This window comes from Bubalus bubalis, chromosome 16 (assembly GCF_019923935.1).
Source record: "Bubalus bubalis isolate 160015118507 breed Murrah chromosome 16, NDDB_SH_1, whole genome shotgun sequence".
In the NCBI taxonomy this organism is placed as follows: Eukaryota; Metazoa; Chordata; class Mammalia; order Artiodactyla; family Bovidae; genus Bubalus; species Bubalus bubalis.
In genome coordinates this window covers 21,758,380-21,776,759 of record NC_059172.1, presented here as the reverse complement: position 1 = coordinate 21,776,759, position 18,380 = coordinate 21,758,380, and the positions used below count along the sequence as shown (strand labels likewise).

The following is an 18,380-nucleotide window of genomic DNA, read 5'->3' as shown; positions in this document are numbered from 1 at the left end:
CACTATGGTCACTGAGCCTTAGCTTCCCCATCTGTAAAGTGGGAAAAATACTTACCCTGTCAACCTTACTGACAGACGGTCCTAGATGCGAAAGCACAACACCCATATTAAGATGCTATTGAATGTTATGTACTCCAAGTGCTACAGAGGGTCCAGGATGAGAGAGTCTGGGAAGAACCATTGAAGGACTGGAGGTGGCCTTTTAAAGATACTGGACCAGACACTTTACTAAAGTGAGATGGGAAAATGTACATTTTGACACCTGCACCTATATATAGCCTCTAGCCTGAACTATAGAGAGCTCCCTGTGACCAACATTCTTCCTGACAATCTGCTCATGGTCAACACCACAGGTCTCAGAACACATACTCAATGCCACCGGGTACATTACCAAACACAAAACCAACAGATGTGGTCTCTGTGGGGAGGTTGACAAGAGCGCTGTTGCTGCAAACCTTAACTCTGGTTTGTGGTACATGGAAATGGATTTGTTTGTCGTTTGGTGGACTTGACCTGTGAAGGCATCTGGATACCCCAAAAGGACGCTGGAGGTGGTGGTAGTGTTTGGGGTGGGGAGGTGGGAGAGAGGAGTGGAAAGGAAATTAGCATGAGTTCTTGGGTAATCATTTTCCTAGATGATGTTTATGAAGCCTTTGTTATGAGGTTGAAGTTTTAATGCTTTTCCCCCTATTTAATCCTCACTACGACTATCTGTCAGACACAGATGAGGAAAACAAGGACTGACAATCTGAACCCAGGTTGGTCTGCTTTCCAAAGCCCATGACCTTAACTGCAGGCTAACCTGCTGAAGTGGTGTGAGAATCTCTGGGCTTCCTCGAGCAGCTGAAACAATGTGGCCGCTTTTGTTGTGAAACCTGGCTCGTTCTGACTCGCTGACGTTTGCCATGCTTGTCCTGAGCTTCTCCAGAGAAATGCTGTCTTCTGGCAGGAAAAGATAAAAACTGCTGATACAAATGAGTCACCACATTTGCTATAATTAACAGTGATGCAAGAGCCAGATGCAAACCAAGTGGGGCCTCAGGACCTGACTTTCAGGCGGCCCCAAACTCTGAACTGCACTTCAACAGAGAAAAATCCCTGCGGTGAGCTGCTGTCTGTTCAAGATACATTTTAAATGAAGAAATGAAGCCTGGAATGCTTGCAAGTTCCCAGATAATGGAGTGGAGAGGAGCGGCACCAAATTAATCTCCTTATTTACAACTGAAAAACTATCCACCAGAACCAGGAAGAGAGTTTATAGTTCACAGATAATGTAGATCTTTGCTTTCACACTCGGCTGCCCTGGAAAGCCTGAGCTGTCTCCAACCTGCTGAGCTACTTCATAGCAACTACAATTGCAAGTTCAGTTGTACTAGGTGTTCAGTTTATACCCTCCTAATTGCAGTGTGTACCTGTGAACTTTAAAAAAAAAAAAAAAAAAAGAACAGTTATTTGCATCTCTCTAGGCTTTTTTTGCTGACATGGAATAAGAAGTGATGTAATGATAGCCTGATGAAAATGACTCTGAATACACAAGTCCCCCCATCCAGCCATGAGCCCTTGTGATCACAATTACTTTATGATGAGAGGAGCGGGCAGTGCTCTCTGGCTGCTTCTAGGGTCAATAATTGCCTCCTGAGTTTCAACAGAGAGAAACAAAGAATGGTCAGGACCTTATTAGACTTAAGTGGTCACTGATGTCAGTGTCGGCACCTTACCTGTGGAAAAGAGGCTCAACTCTCCCCAAGATGTGAACACAATACAGCTGATAGAATCTTACCACTTTCCTTTTGAATAGACTTTAATTGAGAGCAAAGTGAAAAATGCAGGTTACATTTTTAGTGTTATCATCAATATGTTGGAAGATCAACACCAAAACAGTGATACATCTAACATTTATACATATCCTAACTTTAGCTGTCAAAGAGCAAATCATTATCAGATATATATATTTACACAATAATTTCAAGCAACAGTAAATAATAAACTCCCTCCCTTAAAAAATAAAAACAAAACACACACACATACACCCAACCACCTTTAAACAATGGATTTCCTCACACCATTAAGTCTCATTTTTTTTTTCACATATACTTGGAGACCCAAAGTTATTTAAGTTACTTAAGAACAGTCTTATCAGTGGAAATTCTGGACCAGCCCTTATGTTCTTTTAGAGTCATTTTAATTTTTACAACTTGAAGCCACATAACCAGCATGGTCTGTATACTCTAAGGACACCCCAAATGATAAAAATGAATTCCACTTCCTTTGTGTGAGGAGATATGTACATCTTTGAAGATGTATATGATTACAACTCAAAAGTCAAACAGAAACACAAAAACAAAATCTCAGATCCTCAAGCACGATTTCTTAAGAGCATTGTGCTAACGTTAACAATGAATCAACTGAATGCTAAGATTCTTTTAGATATCTCTGCAGAGGTACTGGTTAGTTCTGATTCTTTTTTTTTTTTTTTTCAGCTGCTTGAAATGCTTGAGTTTTAAAAGTTGCCTGGTCCAGGTTAGCAGCCTGCCTAACCTCCGGAATGTCGGACAGGACTCACCCCCAGTGCCTTGCTCTCTGATTTATTTCTCGCTGTTGCTGTTAGTAAATGGAAACCATGACAAAGTTTACATTAGCAGACACATCCACATGCCCAGGCCCATAAATATTCTATGATGGAAAATGGTACAATGACTCCATTCCTCGTGAAAATGAGCGTAAAGTGAGAAGGGGCGGGGGAACATCACCAACAGTGGCTCTGCTTATGGTGGAAAATCCAGACCAAATGGTGACGGGCTTTTAACTAACCGGACACTGAGAGCCACTTCTCCAGGGCCTTAGGAGTCAACTCAAAGTTGGCTAAGCAGAGACCAACTCCTTTGGGCAAACCTGGTAGAATCCAGTAGTACAGGCATCTTGTCTCAGACGCTGGATGAAGAAAGATCAACCGCCGTTTCCTTCTCCGACAGGCGAGTGAGGAGGAATCTGAAAGTCAGCTTTGAGAGGAGCGCGCGCTCGGTCCTGCCTGGGACGCGGAACGGCGGCCGGTGGGGACCCCTCAGAGCGCCAGCTGCAGCTTGCTCATGTTTCTCTGGTGCATGTTGTGATGGCGGACCAATTCGTCTGACCGGGCAAACTTTTTCTGACAACTGGGCCACCGACAGCTGAAGGGCTTCTCACCTGTTGACACAATGGCCAGTCAGAGACACTTGCCGTGGAGAGATGGAGCTGCAAGTTCAACTACCAGAGGCCTGAGTTAAATCATCACAAGGCACCCACTCCAGATTCCCTCTAGCTCTTTCCCTAAGCTCACACATCTAGTTCATCTCACGAGGCGGCCTTGACATGGCAGCACCTCTGGGGCCTCAAGGATTAAAATGCTGTGGCAATTACAAAACGTCACTGCGTCAGAAGACTTGGGAAATGGGAGAGACGGAGCGAATCTAGGTAATGGGAATGTCTGGGCACTTCATATTTAATCAAGGGGGGAAAACACTTGGTAAAACACAACCCCTGTCATTAGACGGTTTTGTGAATTGTCCGAACGCTTCCCGTTTGCTGTTTAGGGAGGGCACTGAGCTTAACTGGAAGGCAAGGGCCTTAGGATCATCACGCAGGATACTGTTAATGGACCGCCATCCAGTAGCACAGCTGCATCTATAGCTTTAACATCTCTGTCTGTATACATATTCTGGACGGGCTGGGCACGTTAAATAAATCACTGACCTCAGTACACATGGTATTTGCTTCTTTTACCTTAAAGGGTTATTTAGAGAGTAATACCCATTATATAGAAGATTTGAGGTGAGGCATGATTTCGAGATTTTTTCAAAGCTTGCCAAAAAATCGAGGCTTCTCCATCTAAGGAGGCCTCAGAAGTTTCTTCCAAGTCTCATTTTGGATGGGAAAGATAATTAGCATTTCTGAATGCTTATCTATGTACTAAGCTCTGTGCTGGGTTATCATATATATACAATTATATATATTAATTATATATAATATATATAATTTCATGTACTCTTTCCAACAACCTGTAAGGGAAGCATTATTATCCGCATTCTACAGATGAGGCTGGAACCTCAGGTGAGTGCAGACACAGGCAGGACTTCTTAAACCTGGGTCTGTCTGATTCCAAATCCAGGTCTGTCTGTAGGACACACTTCCTGGGCCTCGGCACAATGGAAATACGCTGTGGCTTTATCCTAAGTAAAAACATCACAGGAGCCAATTCCTCCACCTGGGGAGGTTCTCAGGATATAGCTAGTCCTTCTCTGAGAAATACTGGAAGGGATAAACACTGAGAAATATCCCAGGGGAGGCACTGTCCCCGGGTCAGAACTGGAGGCTAATCAACTATAGCTCCCAGTTAGATATTAAACAGTCTGCTGGTGACATAGGTCATTTTGTACATCGACAGATATGCATGAGGTGGGGTGCAGGGTACCTCTTCCCCACCAAATTGTGAGCTCAGGACTAAGGCAAAGAAGTGACATTAAAGGTACTCAAGTCAGGGAATGAGCTGTCCATCCCACTGACTCTGGGCCACAGGTACTCTGACTGCCTACAAGTACAGCCTGCTGGGGCTGAGAATCCAGGACTGCACGGGGGATCACGGCTCACACTTCCCTCGCCTCCCATTCCCACTGTCCCTCGGCCCTTCCTGATCTGGCTCCTGTCCCCTGCTCCCACGGCCAACCGTGCTGTCAAAGGTCACCTCCTAATGGACAAATCCTAACCTCTTCTTCTGTCGGTCATCATCCTCCTCAAACTCTGGAGGGAACTCAATTCTGCTGACCAGGGGTTCTCCTCCTGATTCTCTCTCCTCCCTGGGCCACAAGGTGAACACAGACTCTTTCCCCAGTAAAGAAGCAGTGGGCAGGTGGGCTGGGAAGAGGCAGATCTGGGGTTGCTACTTACTAGCTTTGGGACTTTAAACAAAGTTATTTCATCATTCTGTGCCTCAGCCTCCTCATCTGTAAAATGGGGATGAAATGTTACCTATCCTACTTTTCTTCTGAGGATGTTGTGAAGATAAAGTGAGATAAACTAAGCATTGGTCCTCCCTCTAAAGCTAGAAAATACACAACAAAGATAGTGCTATTTTCATTCTGAATCACACCAGCCTTGTGGAGAAGCAAAAACTTTCAGCAGCTGTGAATAAATGTCTTTTCTCTCTCTATTCCTTTTGTTTGTTTAATTTTTACTTTTTGGCCATGCAGCATGTGGGATCTTAGTTCCCTGACCAGGGACTGAACCTGTGCTCCTTGCATTGAAAATGCTGAGTCTTAACCACTGGGCCAGAGGGAAGGAGGGGAAGTCCCTCCCTTATGAAGGAAATAACACCCACACACCAATATAAGTCTGGCAGAAACCATGCCTGCTCCTGGGGCATTAACTTTTAGCAGAGCAAAGATTCAGGTCTCTGAAAACAGTGTTATAAAATGCAAACTTTCAGGAGTACAAGTGATTGGCTTGCTAGAATTTCTGCTATTTTCCTCCAAGGCTGATTATCCTATCAAACTGAGCGATAAAGATGTGATGCAACAAACTGGGAACAGCAGGGACTTAGCTTATCTCTTCACTTCATTCTGGACACTCCTGAAAGCAGTTCTTTTCACATCTCTTCTGCTCCATACCTCCCACCCCCATTCCTTCTTAAACAATGTTATTATTTAAAGACATCCATGCACTGTTCTCTCTCCTGAATCTCAAGCTGTTTAGAACTTTTACACTCATCTTTTCCAATCTCTCGCATCACAAGCAACCCCATTCAACAGTAGTTTAAAAAAATAAAGAAAAATAAATGTGAAGAAAAGTTTACGCACTTGTTTTACCTGTATGAGTCCTGGTGTGGGTCTTCAGGTGGTCGGAACGGGAGAACTTTCGCTGACAAGTTTTACACTGGAATGGTTTCACACCTAAACGGACAGAGAAGGTCTAGCCGCGGCCCTAACCATGTGGGGGCATAGCAAGGTCCACAAGGCCCGCTTCCCGGTGGCCTGAGGAGTTGGGCATTTCCAGCCATACCTGCAGTGTCTGGCTCGCCCTCAGATTTCCCCAACACCCCAGGCCCAGCAGGAGCCACCTAATGCCGCACAGTAATCCTTGAAGACCTGTTGTCTTGGGAACAACTATTGCTTAACCACAAGTGTCCAGCTTCTCAGAGAAGTTTCAGCTGTGTCTGAGACTGAAAAAGTGAATCACACACTACAGATGGGACTTTGCTCTCCACCCACCCGTGTTCTTTACTAACACTCAGTGTATCATCAGCAAATTGCTAGTAGGAATATCATGATTCTGTGGTTTTCAGGGGAAATGTGGGACGTTTCCTTTTCTTTTCTTTTCTTTCTTCTTCTTTTTTTTTTTTTTTAAGAGAAGGTAAATCCCCAGCAATTAGGAGGGAAAATTATTGGAGAAACTTAAAAAATGGCTGACCCTCTCACACCCATATTGAACAATAAAAAGAATCACAAAATCAACAATGACCCAAGGGAACACACTGCCAGCAACGAGAAGGGAGCCTACAAACCTGTGTGTCTCCTTTGGTGTCTTTTGAGCTGGTCTGAACGAGAAAACCTTCGTTCACAGTCCTTGAAGTCACACTGGTATGGTTTCTCACCTTGGGGAAGATATGCATTCCATTGGAAAATGATATTGGAAATAAAGATCTCATTAGAGGCAACTTCTCTTATTGGGACTGAAAGGATCCCGAAATGCTGAAAGGCACTTGGGTGGAAGGTTTCAGGGATACGCTGTCAACCTTAGGGGGCTTCCCAGGTTGCTCTAGAAGTAAGGAACTGGCCTGCCAATGCAGGAGATGGTAAGAGACGCAGGTTCAACCCTGGGTCAGGAAAACGCTCTGGAGAAGGGCATGGCAACCCACTCCAATATCTTGCCTGGGGAATTCCCAAGGACAGAGGAGCTTGGCGGGCTATCATCCTTAGGGTCACAGAGTCAGACATGACTGAAGTGATTTAGCATGCATGCATGCCAAACCACAGGGTTAGGAGGAAGTCCCACCTACATACATATATTCATGGGCAGGAGGCACGGAATCAGGGGCTGGGTGAATAAGGCTGAGTTCGAAGAGAAGGGAACTCGGGTTCTGGAGTTTGACATGGTGGGGAATATCCAGCTCTTTCAATCTGCTGGGTGAGGTGTTGTTTCCTCACTGTGAAACGGGGCTAATAACCTGACAGCTTCCAAGGACTTGTAAATAGATTACAACGGACCATCCACAGAAGGGCTTAGCCTAGAGCCTAGCACAGAGGCAGTGCTCAAAAAATACTGGCAGCTAATATTTAAACAAATAATAAACCAAAGCTGTCTTAAGTCTAAGACTTGAGTTTGTGGCAGAATTCTGGGATGGATGTCCCCTGGAGCTGGCCCCGTGGAGTAAGCACTTTATGTTTTATGGCCTAAAGCTCTGGTATTCTCTGCTACTGACTTCCCAACCCTGAGTTAGGTATAAACAACTCCAGGGTTGTAAGATGCTCAAATTAAACCAGGAGCCAGAGCCTTAGAGTTCTGGGTATCCCTTTACTCGAGACAAGACAGGAATGGGATTACACAACCTCCTGCCTCACAGTGGAGAAGCCCTGCCCCTGTCTTCGCAGGAAAAAGTTCAGCCAAATCCCAGGAACTGCGCCCCCTGAGTGCACTGAGCAACCCTGGACCGTCCCACCTTCTTATGAGAATTCTGAGTCACCAGCATTCTGGGATGGAGAGCAAGCCATCCTGGGATCAGCCGGTTCTTTCTGTTGTTGGGCAGTTCCTGGGTACCTTTCCAGCCTCAAGACCTCCTCTGCTTCCCTGATCCATCTATACTCCTGCTCTATAGAGCTCACCATTCCTGAACCCTGCCTTATACTTCGCTCACACTAAACATCCTCCATCCCTATCCCCAGATTCCTAACCCATCATAAACTCTATGGCACATCCCTCTCAAATGCTGTTTCCTCTGTGATGCCTTCTTGGAAGCTTCCTGTTCACATAGAAGGCCTTTCCTTCCCTCATTACAGAATGGCTGACATGGGGCCTTGTCAGATCCACCGTCTGCCACAGACTGGAAAATCCTGAGAGCAGGAAACTTTCCTCAAGTTTCTATTGATATCCAGCCTAGTGCCTTAACTTCAGCTCTTCAAGCTGGAAAAAGCAACACTTCTATCCAGTCTCATGTCTTTTTTCTGCCTTTCTGCTTCTGCTCATCCTTTACTTTCTCTGCCCGACCCTGCCTACCCTTTATTGGTTAATCCAAGCCCTTCCTTCTCCAAGAAACAAACGATGCTCACTCAAAACAATACCCTCTGAATGAATCTTCTCACAGCCTCCAGATTCACTCAGTCATCACACATTCTCTCCTCCCTTTTCACTTTTGTATGTCTTGCCTCCAAAACAGACCATCGACTCTTTGAGCAAGGGGCTTGTGACTTGGAGTTAAAAGGCATGAGTTTGAGTCTTCCCTATATCCTACCCACCAGATAATTGTTTTGTTTGTGATAATAAAATGAAATAATGAATGTAGAGAATTTGGCCCATGGAAAGTATTTAATAAAAGGTTCTTAATATAATAGTAGAGAAGACTCTATACATGGACATCACCAGATGGTCAACACCAAAATCAGATTGATTATATTCTTTGCAGCCAAAGATGGAGAAGCTCTATACAGTCAGCAAAAACAAGGCCAGGAGCTGACTGTGGCTCAGATCATGAACTCCTTATTGCCAAATTCAGACTTAAATTGAAGAAAGTAGGGAAAACCACTAGACCATTCAGGTATGACCTAAATCAAATCCCTTATAATTATACAGTCAAAAGTGAGAAATAGATTTAAGGGCCTAGATCTGATAGATAGAGTGCCTGATGAACTATGGAATGAGGTTCGTGACATTGTACAGGAGACAGGGATCAAGACCATCCCCATGGAAAAGAAATGCAAAAAAGCAAAATGGCTGTCTGGGGAGGCCTTACAAATAGCTGTGAAAAGAAGAGAAGCAAAAAGCAAAGGAGAAAAGGAAAGATATAAGCATCTGAATGCAGAGTTCCAAAGAATAGCAAGAAGAGATAAGAAAGGCTTCTTCAGCAATCAATGCAAAGAAATAGAGGAAAACAACAGAATGGGAAAGACTAGAGATCTCTTCAAGAAAATTAGAGATACCAAGGGAACATTTCATGCAAAGATGGGCTCGATAAAGGACAGAAATGGTATGGACCTAACAGAAGCAGAAGATATTAAGAAGAGATGGCAAGAATACACAGAAGAACTGTACAAAAAAGATCTTCACGACCCAGATAATCACGAGGGTGTGATCACTGACCTAGAGCCAGACATCCTGGAATGTGAAGTCAAGTGGGCGTTAGAAAGCATCACTACGAATAAAGCTAGTGGAGGTGATGGAATTCCAGTTGAGCTATTTCAAATCCTGAAAGATGATGCTGTGAAAGTGTTGCACTCAATATGCCAGCAAATTTGGAAAACTCAGCAGTGGCCGCAGGACTGGAAAAGGTCAGTTTTCATTCCAATCCCAAAGAAAGGCAATGCCAAAGAATGCTCAAACTACCGCACAATTGCACTCATCTCACACGCTACTAAAGTAATGCTCAAAATTCTCCAAGCCAGGCTTCAGCAATATGTGAACCGTGAACTTCCTGATGTTCAAGCTGGTTTTAGAAAAGGCAGAGGAACCAGAGATCAAATTGCCAACATCCTCTGGATCATGGAAAAAGCAAGAGAGCTCCAGGAAAACATCTATTTCTGCTTTATTGACTATGCCAAAGCCTTTGACTGTGTGGATCACAATAAACTGTGGAAAATTCTTCAAGAGATGGGAATACCAGACCATCTGATCTGCCGCTTGAGAAATTTGTATGCAGGTCAGGAAGCAACAGTTAGAACTGGACATGGAACAACAGACTGATTCCAAATAGAAAAAGGAGTACGTCAAGGCTGTATATTGTCACCCTGCTTATTTAACTTATATGCAGAGTACATCATGAGAAATTCTGGACTGGAAGAAACACAAGCTGGAATCAAGATTGCCGGGAGAAATATCAATAACCTCAGATATGCAGATGACACCACCCTTATGGCAGAAAGTGAAGAGGAACTAAAAAGCCTCTTGATGAAAGTGAAAGTGGAGAGTGAAAAAGTTGGCTTAAAGCTCAACATTCAGAAAACGAAGATCATGGCATCTGGTCCCATCACTTCATGGGAAATAGATGGGGAAATAGTGGAAACAGTGTCAGACTTTATTTTTTTGGGCTCCAAAATCACTGCAGATGGTGACTGCAGCCATGAAATTAAAAGACGCTTACTCCTTGGAAGAAAAGTTATGACCAACCTAGATAGCATATTCAAAAGCAGAGACATTACTTTGCCAACAAAGTTCCATCTAGTCAAGGCTATGGTTTTTCCTGTGGTCATGTATGGATGTGAGAGTTGGACTGTGAAGAAGGCTGAGCACCGAAGAATTGATGCTTTTGCACTGTGGTGTTGGAGAAGACTCTTGAGAGTCCCTTGGACTGCAAGGAGATCCAAGCAGTCCATTCTGAAGGAGATGAGCCCTGGGATCTCTTTGGAAGGAATGATGCTAAAGCTGAAACTCCAGTACTTTGGCCACCTCATGCGAAGAGTTGACTCATTGGAAAAGACTCTGATGCTGGGAGGGATTGGGGGCAGGAGGAGAAGGGGACGACAGAGGATGAGATGGCTGGATGGCATCACTGACTCGATGGACGCGAGTCTGGGTGAACTCCGGGAGTTGGTGATGGACAGGGAGGCCTGGGGTGCTGAGATTCATGGGGTCGCAAAGAGTCGGACACAACTGAGTGACTGAACTGAACTATTATTGGGAATAGATACAAAAAGATGGCACTCTTTCAAGAAGGGGACTTCAGTGATGTTAAATACCCTTCCCTCCTTGTCTTCTGCAAGGAAGAGTTTCTTAAAGGCTCCGGCAGGTCTGAAGGTGATGGCTATCTTTCTTACTGCCTTCCCTTCCCACAGACATCTAACCCTTACTGTTATCTAAGTGCCTCTTTTCCATTATAATTTCTACAACCATATTGCCTTCAGTGTATTCTCTTGTATTTGTCTAGGCAGAATTTTACTTTATCATTTTCCTTATAATCAGATACGTTGCAAATGATCTCATTTGGGGAAATACATAACAACACAACATGCGACTTCTCATCTTCAGCTTAAAGCAGGTGGTCTGCTGCTGCTGCTGCTAAGTCGCTTCACTTGTGTCTGACTCGGTGCAACCCCATAGACAGCAGCCCACCAGGCTCCGCTGTCCCTGGGATTTTCCAGGCAAGAACACTGGAGTGGGTTGCCATTTCCTTCTCCAATGCATGAAAGTGAAAGTGAAGTCGCTCAGTCGTGTCCGACTCCTAGGGACCCCATGGACTGCAGCCTACCAGGCTCCTCCGTCCATGGGATTTTCCAGGCAAGAGTACTGGAGTGGGGTGCCACTGCCTTCTCCGATAATCAGATACTTTTCAAATGATCTCATTTGGGGAAATACATAACAACACAACATGCAACTTCTCATTTCAGCTTAAAGCAGGCGGTCTGCTGAGTATAAACTCAGGTCTATGCCAGAACTGTAGCCTTCAGACACAATGGCTTAGCAAAGACCAATGGTCTAAAGAGATCTGAACCCAGCTCATTTTCTTATTCAGCTTCCCCAAAGAAAAGTCCGCAGTAACAATAAAACAATGAAAGTGAAAGTCATTCAGTTGTGTCTGACTCTTTGTGACCCCATGGACTATACAGTCTACAGAATTCTCCAGGCCAGAATACTGGAGTGCGTAGCCAGTATTCTTCTCCAGGGGATCTTCCCAAGCCAGGGATTGAACCCAGGTCTCCCACATTGCAGGCAGATTCTTTACCAGCTGAGCCACAAGGGAAGCCCAAGAATACTGGAGTGGGTAGCCTATACCTTCTCCACCAGATCTTCCCAAGCCAGGAGTCAAACCAGGGTATCCTGCATTGCAAGCGGATTCTTTACCAACTGAGCTATGAGGGAAGCAATAATAAACAATAATGGTACTTAAAACAAAGAAGCTACATTAAATCGTGGGAAAAAATGGTACCAGCTCCCCAGTAGGAAAGCCTGCGCTTTGCCCTGATTTCCTGTAGGAAAACTCAGTCACATTCCCATCTAGTGCCCACAAGGCCAACCAAGAACAGACATTTGTGAAACCGATGTTCACATTCCCTGTGGCCAACAACCAAACGTGGCCAGTTCTCTCCCAGAGGCAGACCCTGTAACCTGTGGGAAAATCCAGTTTTCTTTAAAACATCATCAAAAATCATCTTTTTCGGGGGGGTTGAAAACAAAAATTAAACCTAGAAGCCATTTTCCCACTCCTACCTGGTTGGTTATTAGTAACCCAAGCAGTTAAGTTCTTCTTTGGACCATCTCATCCTAAGTCTCCAGAATGATCTTGCACATCAAGTTCCTAGAATCTTCTAACTACCAAGCCCCAAGGCTAGCTCCTCTCCCGTAAGAGATGCTAATACTATTATAAAAGTCATAAGAGCATTTATTCAGACTTACTGACACAGAGAACTGTAAGAGATGGTTCATATCTCTAATTCCTTTAATTCAGTTTGATTTTAGAAGTTAATCTAGTCTCAACAATTGTATAAGGGAGGCTATCATCTCCATTTTCCATGTAAGGCAGATGAAGTTTGAAGAGTGGTTAGTAATTTGCTCAAGGTCACACCACCTGGTGGTGAAACCCGACTTCAAGCCAGGTCTCTTTAATTCCGTGAAATTCTCTCTCTACCTACTCTGCTCTTCCCTTTTTTAATAAAGGATAGAACTTCAGGATACATAATGGCCTGGCAGCCTTTTTCCATCCCCTGAAAGTAGTGTCTACTTTGCATTCCAGAAATCACCTGTGTCCTGGCAGTGACAGCAGGAAGCACGGGCTCCTAAGCCGCCCCTGAGCCACCAGAACCAAGACTGGACGGTGAATGCACTTACCAGTGTGCTTCCGGCTGTGCATCTGCAAGTGGGACAGCTTAAAATATCTCTTATTGCAGCCTGGGTAAGCACACATGAAGGGGCGCTTCTCACTGGTCTCAGATGCCGACCGGACAAGAGTCGGGGCCACTCCAGGCACACGCCGCACATCCTGCAAGCAGAGCGTAAGATGAACAGAGGCTTTAAGCCCCATGTGAACATTCACATTGGTCCCAGGGAAAGTGAGCTTTGAAGTATTCCCAAAGGAGGGATAGTGGATGTGATGCCTGAAACCACTCCCCCCAACACCTGAGGTGCCCAAAGCAGACATCGCTAGTGGATGACAGAGCGGCACATTCAACAGTGCATTGCCCTAAGATCATCACTGCTGATCAACCAGAACCGGGACCTGAGATGAAGTCAGTCTTAGGGCTGCTGATCCAGAGCATCTGGAAAAGAAATGCTGCACACTGGGAGAGCTCCCAATCTTTCCTGTCTCTCAGCTTTTCATCTTGAAGCAGAGAGGTCTGGAAGTCAAAGCCGCAGGTTCTATTCTATTCCCTCCCACTCAGACAGCAGGCCACATGACCTCAGGCCCTATCTACAATGGGTTGGGAAGTCCTTATTAGAGAAAAATGAGCCCCCAGCTGAGCAACCTTCTACGTGTGAGTCAATGACAAGGAAGAATACATCCTGGGAGGTGAGGGTTCTGTCTGTGAAGGGAGCTGAAACCACAGGAAGCCCACAGCGTTGCCAGCACGACCCTTTACTAGAGACACCAGGAAGCACTGTGTGTGTGCCCTCTGCCCACTCTATGTCCATCACAGGGCATTCTGTGGATCACCTTTATCCTGTAGGAGTGTGTGTGCATGGTTTGGTCCTCTATGAGAAGAAGCTAGAGGGAAACTGAGGCAAATGCCCCTTAGGCTCCAAGGACCAGTGAGTCAGAAACAAAAGCAACACGAGTGCCTGAGGGACCACTGAACCCTCCTCGTCCTCACACAGATGTGCAGGTCAAGGCCCGAGAGCACGTCCACAGTTTGTCTTAAGACCCGGGACCACTTCTAAGCTTACCCACTCCTGCCCTGGGCACTTCCCACACCACCCACAAGCATACGTTCAAGTTCCTATTTCACCTCTTGCTGTGCAATCTTTTTTGAAGTAAACATACAGTAGTGCCATACGGCTGGAGAAGGCAATGGCACCCCACTCCAGTACTCCTGCCTGGAAAATCCCATGGACGGAGGAACCTGGTGGGCTACAGTCCATGGGGTTGCTAAGAGCTGGACATGACTGAGCAACTTCCCTTTCACTTTTCACTTTTATTCATTGGAGAAGGAAATGGCAACCCCCTCCAGTGTTCTTGCCTAGAGAACCCCAGGGACGGGGGAGCCTGGTGGGCTGCCGTCTATGGGGTCGCACAGAGTCGGACACGACTGAAGCGACTTAGCAGCAGCACCATACGGCTCTACTACTGCTGGGCCACAGTGTCTTAAGGCCAAAGATGGAATAAGTTTAAATGAGGAACCAGCTGTGTCTGATTGGTCCGCTCTGGAAGAAAATTAACACAGACCACGACAGTAAGTCTGATAAACTGGGCTTGGTGAAAAGGAAGGGAAAAGGAGTTTCGTACAGGTCCTTTAATTCACCCCAGAGGCAGCGCACAGGGCAACAGGGAGTAAAACGGAGTTGTGAGTGTCAGCCAGTCCTGGTGGAGAAGCCTGACATTACTTGTCTGACTTCCATCAGATGTCCATGTTTCTGTCACCCTCACTTTTATTCTCACCACTGGAAGGCTTGGGGATGAGGGAACATGCTGTTCTATCCCCATGATGCCTCTGGAAACATTCTTCAGAACATCTCAGAGCACTTGCTCCACACATCACGTGGGAACTTGGCCCACACACAACTTATTTCTAATGTGCTGACTCCTCTGGAGAAAGTATCTCAGCCGTTACTCATGTTGTTGCAACCACAGAGTCACACGCCAAAGGCACAAACACAAACCCTTGGTAACTGTGCGTGGTTCTGAACGCCCAAAAGAGGCTCCGGGAGATGGCCTTCCGTCCAATTTCCATTTTACTTTCCTTTCCTCACTCTCCCTTAGCAAAGACGGAGTCTACCTTTGGGCACTTGACCATGCAGAACAAGTCTTAGACGTCCACAGTCCAGGTCACTAATTCAAGCTCATTTAGCCCCAACATAAGATGTGCATAGCCTACCCTAGAGAAGGCGAATTCAACAGTGAAGGAGGAAAGAAGGGAATTCTGCAGAAAGCACCCTGGTCTGAGTGAGGCGGCTGCATCCACACCGGCCTCTGGAAAGGAGAAGACCCCCCAGCCTGCCCCAGTGGAAGAGGGGGGATCCCTGCTGACACAGGAGCCTATGGTTAGGAACAGACTTGCCAGGGCCAAACGGCCAGCAGCGAGGACGTGAGAGGCTGTTGGGAAGGAAAGAGGCAGCCGGGGCCCCGTGTACTCACCTGAATGCCCCTGAAGACGCCGTGGGTGTGTATCCGGTACTGGGCGCCACAGAGGATGGGCGTGGCGTGGTTGTCACTCTCGTACCCCGTGCCATGGCTGCAAACACAGAGAAGGGAGAACAGGACTGAGGCTGCTTTACAGGCATCAGGGCAACGCGCCTCTGCAGTGAGACGAATGTCCTTTCAGAGCTCTCGGGACAACTCGGTTGGCTTCTGCCTCCCTCCACTGGGGCTGCCCTGGAAGCAGCGCTTTGTGAAAGGCAGAGCTGCTCAATCCTCGGGTGACCCCCACGCAGTCCCTTACCCTCGCACTCTCCAGGGCACACCATCTGGATCCATGCCTCTCTCAGACAAGCCAGGGAAAAGTCACAGTGGCAGGAGTTCATTCCCAGCAAGTTGTTTACCATCAAGACAGCAGGGCTGACAGCTGTGAATATCTCAGGAATGAGCAGATGCCTCAAATTTCACATTGAATGCAAGGGATTTTTTGTCGGCACCTCATGACTCAGTTTTTACCAGATAGCACCAAGAAAGCGATGACGCTTACAAGAAGAGATGTCGCATCCTTAGAAGCGGGGATTACACATCTGGGGCTCTGTTCCACTTCAACTGCAGATCAGGTTTCCAGATCAACTTAACTCTTTGCAGCCAAGCCAGATCCTAGGTGGACACTTCCTCCAGCATTAGACTGACCAGTCCTGGAGCCAGAGCTCAGTTAACCTTGGACTACTAGTGAGAGCTGAGGAATGGAGAAGGTTGGAAAGAACACCTTGCAAGGGGTGGATGCTCTGCTCTAAAAAATTCTCTCCTTTGTGTAAAAGCTGATCTCTGTTCTTCAGTTGTTTTACTTTCAAATGAGGCCAAGTGGACTTCCCCAGGAATCCAGTGCTTAAGATGAAGGAGGAGTGGGTTTGATCCCTGGTTGGGGATCTAAGCTCCCGCATGGCCGCAGGGTGCGGTCAAAGATTACAAAAACTACAACCACCACCACCAAATGAGGCAGGGTGAGAATTACAACCCACAGGGCAGCAGATTATAATCGCAGCTAGACCCACCATGGGGAGCTTTTATGAAATGCCTCTGTAAAATGGTCAAGCTGCTTTGAACCACGTCTGACAGTTCCTCAAAAGCTTAGATGTAAAGTTACCATGTGACCCAGAAATTCCGCATCCAGGTGTATTCCCAGGAGAAATGAAAATATATTTCCCCACAGAAATTTGTAGCCATTAGCAGCATTACTCGTAATAGCCAAAAATGAGAATCAGCCCAAACACCTGTCATCTGATGGTGGATAAACAAAGTATGGCATATTCCTAAAATGGAATATTATTTGAGGATAAAAGGAATGAAATACGTGATGAAGTACATGACAAACCTTGAAAACATTATGCTAAGAGAAAGAAGTCAGTCACAGAGGACCGCCTGCTGTGTGGTTCTCTTTACAAGAAATGTCCAGAAGAGGCAAATTAGAGATAGAAAGTAAATAGGTGGTCGACTGCCGAGGACTGAGGGTTCTGAAGGGAAATGGAGGGTGACTGGTAACGTGAAACTGAAAGTCACTCAGTGGTGTCTAACTCTTATAGTCCACAGAATTCTCCAGGCCACAACACTGGAGTAGGTAACCTTTCCCTTCTCCAGGGGATCTTCCCAAAGGCAGGGATCGAACCCAGGTCTCTCGCATTGCAGGCCGATTCTTTACCAACTAAGCTATCAGGGAAGCCCGTGATTGTTAAAAATGTCCTCCAATTGTGGTACTGCTCATACAAGTCTGTGAATATACTAAAACCCCTGAATTGTACACTGGGTGAATGGTACACTATGGAAATACATAAAGCGCTTAAAAATTAAGGTGGGGGAAAGGATAAACTGGGAGACGGACTGACATACACACATTACCAAATATAACATAGATAATAAGACCTACTAGGAGCTCTATATTCTGTAATGGCCTAATAGGAAAAGAATCTAAAAGAGTAGATACATGTGTATGTGTAACTGATACACTATGCTATACAGCAGAAAGTAACATAACATTGTAAATCAACCATACGCTTAATAAAAATTAAAGTGTGCCAAAAAAAATAAAATCGCAAGTATTTATTTTTTTAAAAAATTACCTCTAGGGACTGGGGTCCATGCATTTTTTTAAGCCTCTGGGTGAAGGTTAACTGTCAGGACTGAGAACTCCCACCCTCTGCCTCTGTTACTCTAGAGATTCCCAGGGGCCCAATATAGGAGGCAGGTAGCCCACTCCATCCAAGGCTGGCTCAACTCTCACTCACCCAGGGGACAGAATTTCTGGAAGGGAAAAGTGTCAGGACGACACACACGTCCACACACCCTGCGGCCACAGCAGCTGTGGCATTTCACCTCTGGTTCTGGCTCCAGGCTTTCTAGAAAGAACTGCCTGTCTCCTTCCTACAAAGTGATGAGAGCAGTTGGGGGCAGTGGGTGGCTAACCTCCTACACCTCATCTCCACATCCTTCAGGTGCTTTTGACATATCTGGGGGGAAAATGTCCCAAAGAGCCGACCCAGGGTCAGACACACAAAACTGGGAGGAAATGCCAAATTCAGGTAATGTCTGCCTTTTGGAACTTTAGAACGTGTTTGCCAAAAGAAAAAGGTCCCGTCTGGCCTCCTTACAACTGCATTCTATCGACAGTGGGGAAGGGAGAGCTGATGAGAATGGTAATACGGCAGCAGAAAGAAGACAGAACAAGAATGGTGCTACCAGAACATTCTGCCTCCTAGGCTGCCTTTGCTTGGTTCAGCTTTCTGCACGGAGCCCAAATGTGACATACATGTTTTCTAGGGCTCAGGGACCCAACAATAGAAGTCTGAATTATTTTCAAGTTCCAGTATCAAAGGGGAAGGTCTTCTCTGGTGGCTCAGTGGTGAAGAACCCACCTGCCAATGCA

General features: G+C 45.9%; 1 protein-coding gene across 3 annotated transcripts in view; it reads right to left on the bottom strand.

The window, feature by feature from the left end:
- Positions 1-1,783: 1,783 nt before the first annotated feature.
- The window catches only part of WT1 (WT1 transcription factor), a 50,793-nt gene continuing 34,196 nt past the window's right edge, over positions 1,784-18,380 (bottom strand). For 2 of the 3 annotated variants that reach the window (XM_025266276.2, XM_044929310.1), the window contains 5 exons: positions 15,461-15,557; positions 13,000-13,150; positions 6,533-6,622; positions 5,829-5,921; positions 1,784-3,183 (listed from right to left, as the gene is read on the bottom strand). In XM_025266276.2, the coding sequence (XP_025122061.1) occupies positions 3,062-3,183; positions 5,829-5,921; positions 6,533-6,622; positions 13,000-13,150; positions 15,461-15,557 (553 nt within the window). In that variant the 3' untranslated portion in view covers positions 1,784-3,061. Of the gene's footprint in view, positions 3,184-5,828; positions 5,922-6,532; positions 6,623-12,999; positions 13,151-15,460; positions 15,558-15,764; positions 17,098-18,380 lie in introns of those variants that run through there. The other variant, XM_044929311.2, reaches the window with a different exon arrangement.